Genomic DNA, 5,506 nt, shown 5'->3' on the forward strand with positions numbered 1-5,506 from the left:
ATCCCCCAAAAAGAGAACCAGAAAGCTCTCCAGGCAAAAACATGAAAAGCTCTCCAGCAAATACTGTCAAGTATATGAAGCAAGATATGAAATTGTGTATGCCATATGTTAGCACTTGTATGTATATATCCAAGATATTTCCAGAATGATGCCAAAAAAAAATTTTTAACAGTGGTGGCTCTGGAGAAAAGAAATGGGTGAGGGATGGCGGGCAGGGGGACAGAAAAGTGGGAAGAAAATTTAACTGTGAAGCCCTTTGTACCTTTTTAAAAATTTTACTGAGGTGAAATTCACATAACATTAAATTCACCATTTTAAAATACACAGTTCATGGCTGGGCATGGTGGCTCACACCTGTAATCCCAGTACTTTGGGAGGCTGAGGTAGGAGGATTCTTTGAGGCCAGGAGTTCAAGAGTAGCCTGGGAAACATAACAAGATCTTGTCTCTACAAAAACGATTAAAAATCAGCCAGGCGTGGTGGTACACGCCTGTAGTCCCGGCCACTCAGGAGGCTGAGGTGGGAGGATGACTGACCTAGGGGGTCGAGGCTGCAGCCAGCTACGATCATACCACTGCATTCCAACCTAAGCAACAGGATGAGATCCCGTCTCATAAAAAGTGTACAATTCAGTGGCATTTGGTACATTCACAGCGTTGTGCAACCATCATCTATCATCTCTATCTCTCAAAACATTTTCATCACTCCAAAAGGAGACCCCATGCCTACCAAGCAGTCAGTCCCCTTTGTAAATTCTGCATGCTCCACTGTATCAATCAGCGTTCTACAAAGAAGAGACGGCCCCCTTAAAAGGGGCAGGTGAAGAAGTTAAGGAAGGGGCAGAGAGGTGAGGACAGTGTCAAGGGAGCCACAGGGGATGATGAGGCAGCCACAGGGAGCTAGACACTTCTGACCTGAAGGACCTGGGGTGGAACTGTTCCCCCTGAGGCCACAGCTGGCTGGAGGGGCTGCTGCCAAAAGTGTGGCCAGCAGAGAGGACGGGAGGAGAATGAAAACTCCCACCTTCCCTTCTGTCCACCTTCTGCTGTCCTGCCACCGCCCAGCATTGGCCTGACAACCAGAGTCCAGAGGCCAGGAGCCCAAGGGATGCTCACACAGGGCAGCGCTCGGGACAGAGCCAGGGAGAGAGGAGAGAGGGAATCTGGGGCAAACACAATAACTGGCATGTTGCTTGTGTTTATCTTCCAAAATGAAATTAACCATTTAAAAAGTTCAGTTGAACCCGACTCCATTACGCCCTGAACTTTTCAGCACCATGTCCCAGTCTTGAGCTTCTGTTGAGATGTACCCTTTGTCCTGGTTCCCAAGTGGGGTCAGCCCTCCTCGCAGTGACGGCAGAGTGACCATGTTCCCATCCGCCTCTGTTGCCAGCCCACCTCCTGCGGCCACCTGACCCTCAGTTCACTGCCTGCCCTGGCGAGGGGCTCTGCCAGGCCTTTTTGCTCTTGGCTCCTTGAAGCCATCTCTCCTCTGTGGCGTATGCTGGGCACTCTGGGGCCCTGCTGCTTTCTTGCACAACCTCAGGTCCCCGTTATGCTCAGACCTGGAAGATCCGCCCAGGGGAAGTCTGTCTTTTCAAGGTCCTCCCCAGGGCCTTGCTTCTGTTTGAACTCTCTTCTCCTTCCTGGTTCCCTGGATCCAGAAGAATCTGAGGGATGGTGGGGGGCAGGGGGGCTGGAGATGGAGAATTTACACATTTTTCCAAACCTTCCCAAGCTTTCATCTTGACCAAGTCTTCTGAACTTCAGAGCTGAGAATCTGATGTCTTTTTCTCTGATTAAGGTTCTCCTCGGGTGGGGAGACGCTGACTGGTCACTTGCAGTGGCGTCTCATTTGGTCCCTCCAATCAGCCCATGGGCAAAGGGCTCCCCATCACCTTCTCACGTCCAGTGGGAGCTGGTGGCCACTTTGGCTCACCCCAGGCCATCAACCTCATGATTCAAACAGTTAAAACTGTTGGGAGGCCAAGGTGGGCGGATCACGAGGTCAAGAGATTGAGACCATCCTGGCCAACATGGTGAAACCCCATCTCTACTAAAAATACAAAAATTAACTGGGTGTGGTGGCATGTGCCTGTAGTCCCAGCTACTCGGGAGGCTGAGGCAGGAGAATCACTTGAACCCAGGAGGCAGAGTTTGCAGTGAGCCGAGATCACACCACTGCACTCTAGCCTGGCGACAGAGCGAGACTCTGTCTCAAAAAAAAAAAAAAAAACAGTTAAAACTGAGGCCAGGAGAGGACAGAGATCTCAGTGGCCCTTCAAACACAGGCCTGTGGCCTGTACCCCAAGTTTGCTAGAAGGCAGCCCAGCTTTTTCTTGGTCACCCGCCTTCACCAGTCAGACGGCAAGACAGCATTACCTGTGGCCCAGCTGGATCTGTTTCTTCTTGGGAACATCTCATAGGTATCCCCACTAACACCTCCTGTACACAATGTACATGGAATTGAATTGTGTCCCCAGCAAATTCATGTCTACCCAGATTCTCAGAATGTGATCTTTTTTGAAAACAGCGTCTCTGCAGTTAAGATGAGGTTCTATGGGATCAAGGAAGGCCCTTCTCCAATGACTGGTGTCCATATAAGAAGAGAAAATACGAACATAGACTGCTGTGGTTGGAACATTTCCAACAAATTTCATATGTTGGAAACTTAACCCCAAAATTTATATCTTGATTGGAGGTGGGGCCCTTGGGAGGCAATTAGGACTAGGTAAGGACATCAGGGTGGGGTCCCATGTTGAAACTGGAAACTTTATAAGAGGAGGAAGAGAGACCTGAGCTGACACTACACTCTTGCCCTTTCACCATGCAATGCCTTCCATGTTATGATGAGCAAGAAAGCCCTCACCAGATGATGACACCTTAATATTGGACTTCCAGCCTTCAGAGCTGTAAGAAATCAATTTCTTTTTGGGTATTTGTTTTGGCGTTTCTAAAAATTTGTTTGTTTTGTTTTTTGAGGCAGGGTCTCACTCTGGTTGCCCAGGCTGGAGTGCAGTGGTGCAATCATGGCTCACTACAGCCTCCACCTCCCAGGATTCAGTGATCATCCCACCTCAGTCTCCTAAGTGGCTGGGACCACAGGCGCACACCGTGGTGTGGCACCCAGCTAATTTTGTTTTATTTTTTTGAAGATACAAAGTCTCACTATGTTGCCCTGGATGGTCTTGAACTCCTAGGCTCCAACAATCCTCCCATCTTGGCTTCCCAATGTGCAGGGATTACAGGCACGAGCCACCGCACCCAGCCTATTTTCTTTTTTTTTTTTTGAGACGGAGTTTCGCTGTTGTTGCCCAGACTGGAGTGCAATAGCACGATCTCGGCTCACCGCAACCTCCGCCTCCTGGGTTCAAGCAATTCTCCTGCCTCAGCCTCCCGAGTAGCTGGGACTACAGGCACGCACCATCATGCCCAGCTAATTTTTGTATTTTTAGCAGAGACGGGGTTTCACATTGTTGACCAGGATGGTCTCGATCTCTTGACCTCGTGATCCACCCGCCTCGGCCTCCCAAAGTGCTGGGATTATAGGCGTGAGCCACCGCGCCCGGCCCCAGCCTATTTTCTTTATGAAATACCCAGTCTGAGGTATTCAGTGATAGCAACAGACAATGGACTAAGCCATAGACACAGAGAAAAGATAGCTATGTGAGGGCAGAGGCAGAGGATGGAGACGCACATGCAAGCCAAGGAACAGCCAGGACAGCCAGTGACCCCCAGCAGCTGGGAGAAAGGCAGAGTCTGCCAGAGCCCTCTGAGGGAGTGTAGTCCTGGGCATGTCTTGCAACTTCCGGCCTCCAGAGCCCTGAAAGAATACCTTTCTGTTGTTTCAAGGCATCCACTTTGTGAAACTTTGTTACAGCAGTCCTGGGGGATGAATACATGGTCTTAGAGGGGAGACTCCTGGTATTCAGAAAAAGGTCTTGTCCTGTGTGAATTTCCCATCTCTTTATGGCTGCCTGGAACCCACCCTTAACGCGCTTCTTTTCTTTAGAGGAAGAGGCAGATCCAGGCTTCTATTCAGGTGTCCCTGGAAAGTCACGTTCCTCCGTCGGCTCTACCGTGTCGTCAGTGCAAATGCTTCTGTAGACCATATGACAGCCCTCAGTGTTGGAAATGTCTCCTTCCTTCCCCCAGGATGAGTTCCCTCCTCGGATCTCTAGCCTCCATGCGGGACCTGGGGGAGGTGGACTGGGTGGGTGAGGTCCCTCCCAGGGCGGCATTCAGCAGGCTTCGAGTCAAGGTTGCAGAGTGCATGCGGCCACTTCAAGATGTGGGTCTGGATTTGTGCTGAAAACCGCTATGGCCTTTTAAAGCCAGTGAGGAGGTTTTCTGGGGGCCCAGAAGCCCTGAGCCCATTGGCCAGACCTCCTGGGAGAACCGGAGCAGATTTGCATCAAAAAGAACACTGGCTTCATTGAAATTCTCCTCATTTTGAGTGAAACAAAACCACAAAGAAAAGGAAAGTTTTAATTCTGAGCAACTTCACCACTGAGAAGCATTTTTTTTTTTTTGACCTTCTAAAAATAGAGAGGAAATGAGCCTCTTTGGGTCACTCTAGTCGCCGCCTATCCCTGCCCCATGCCCGCCCCCACTGCCCACTCAAGGCCAGCCTCTCACAGTGGGCGATTGAGTGTCTTCAGTGGAAGCCTGAGGCAGATGCCACGCAATTCTGGAGCTGGATACGGCTGCCCCCACGGGGACCCCAGCATGCTGGACAGCAGAGACACCCCGCAGGAGAGCCGGCAGGACACAAGTGTGGGGACCTCCCAAGAAAAATCGAAAACCAGGTAAGTCAGTGGTTGGGTTTCTGCAGACTGCACCTGTGGGCCGAGTTCTAGACTTGACCCTGCTGTGTGAACCTGGGCAAGCTGCTTCTCTCTCTGAGCCTCGGTTTCTTCACCTGAGAAGAAACCCAGGTCACCCAGGGAAGAACCTGGGTGACCCATAAGATGGAAGAGCCGGTCATTTGGAAGGCTACTTAGCGTGGCCAAGAAAGGCTCATCAAAGAATAAGGCACACTCCAGGGGTATGAGCTGGGGCTGCAGTTGGGGACCCGTCGGGGCTCAGCTAGATGGACGAAGAATTTTTCACTCAATAAGAATGTTTCCCGGTCTCCTCAGGGGGTCTTTTGCATGCGGGGGTCAAAGACAAAGTTTTGGCAGGGAGCCAGAGCGTCTGGCTCCAGCTTGCTGTGTGACCTTTGGCAAGTCCCCTGGCCCTCTCTGGGCTGTTGCTTCCCTGTCTGAACGTGAGGTTTCCCTAAAGGCCTTCCACTGTGTATACTGCAGTGATCTGTGGTTCAGAGCAAGCGGGTTCAATTCGTCAGGCATTCACCAGTGCCCACCCTGGCCCAGGCCCTGTCCATGCAGGGAGTAGGGGGTCCTGAGAAAATGGGACTCAGTCCCAGTCCTGAGATGCCCTGGCCAGGAGGCAGGAAGAAGGCAGACACACAGACACACACACAGACATACATACACACACAGACA

At 51.1% G+C, this 5,506-nt stretch overlaps 1 protein-coding gene across 1 annotated transcript in view; it reads left to right on the forward strand.

Moving 5' to 3' along the window:
• The first annotated feature begins 4,467 nt into the window (after positions 1-4,467).
• ACSBG1 (acyl-CoA synthetase bubblegum family member 1) overlaps positions 4,468-5,506 on the forward strand; it is a 72,137-nt gene continuing 71,098 nt past the window's right edge. The window contains exon 1 of the mRNA XM_017519344.2: positions 4,468-4,807. Within this exon, the coding sequence (XP_017374833.2) occupies positions 4,599-4,807 (209 nt within the window). The 5' untranslated portion in view covers positions 4,468-4,598. The remainder of the gene's footprint in view (positions 4,808-5,506) is intronic.

This window comes from Cebus imitator, unplaced genomic scaffold (assembly GCF_001604975.1).
Source record: "Cebus imitator isolate Cc_AM_T3 unplaced genomic scaffold, Cebus_imitator-1.0 Scaffold737, whole genome shotgun sequence".
Lineage (NCBI taxonomy): Eukaryota > Metazoa > Chordata > Mammalia > Primates > Cebidae > Cebus > Cebus imitator.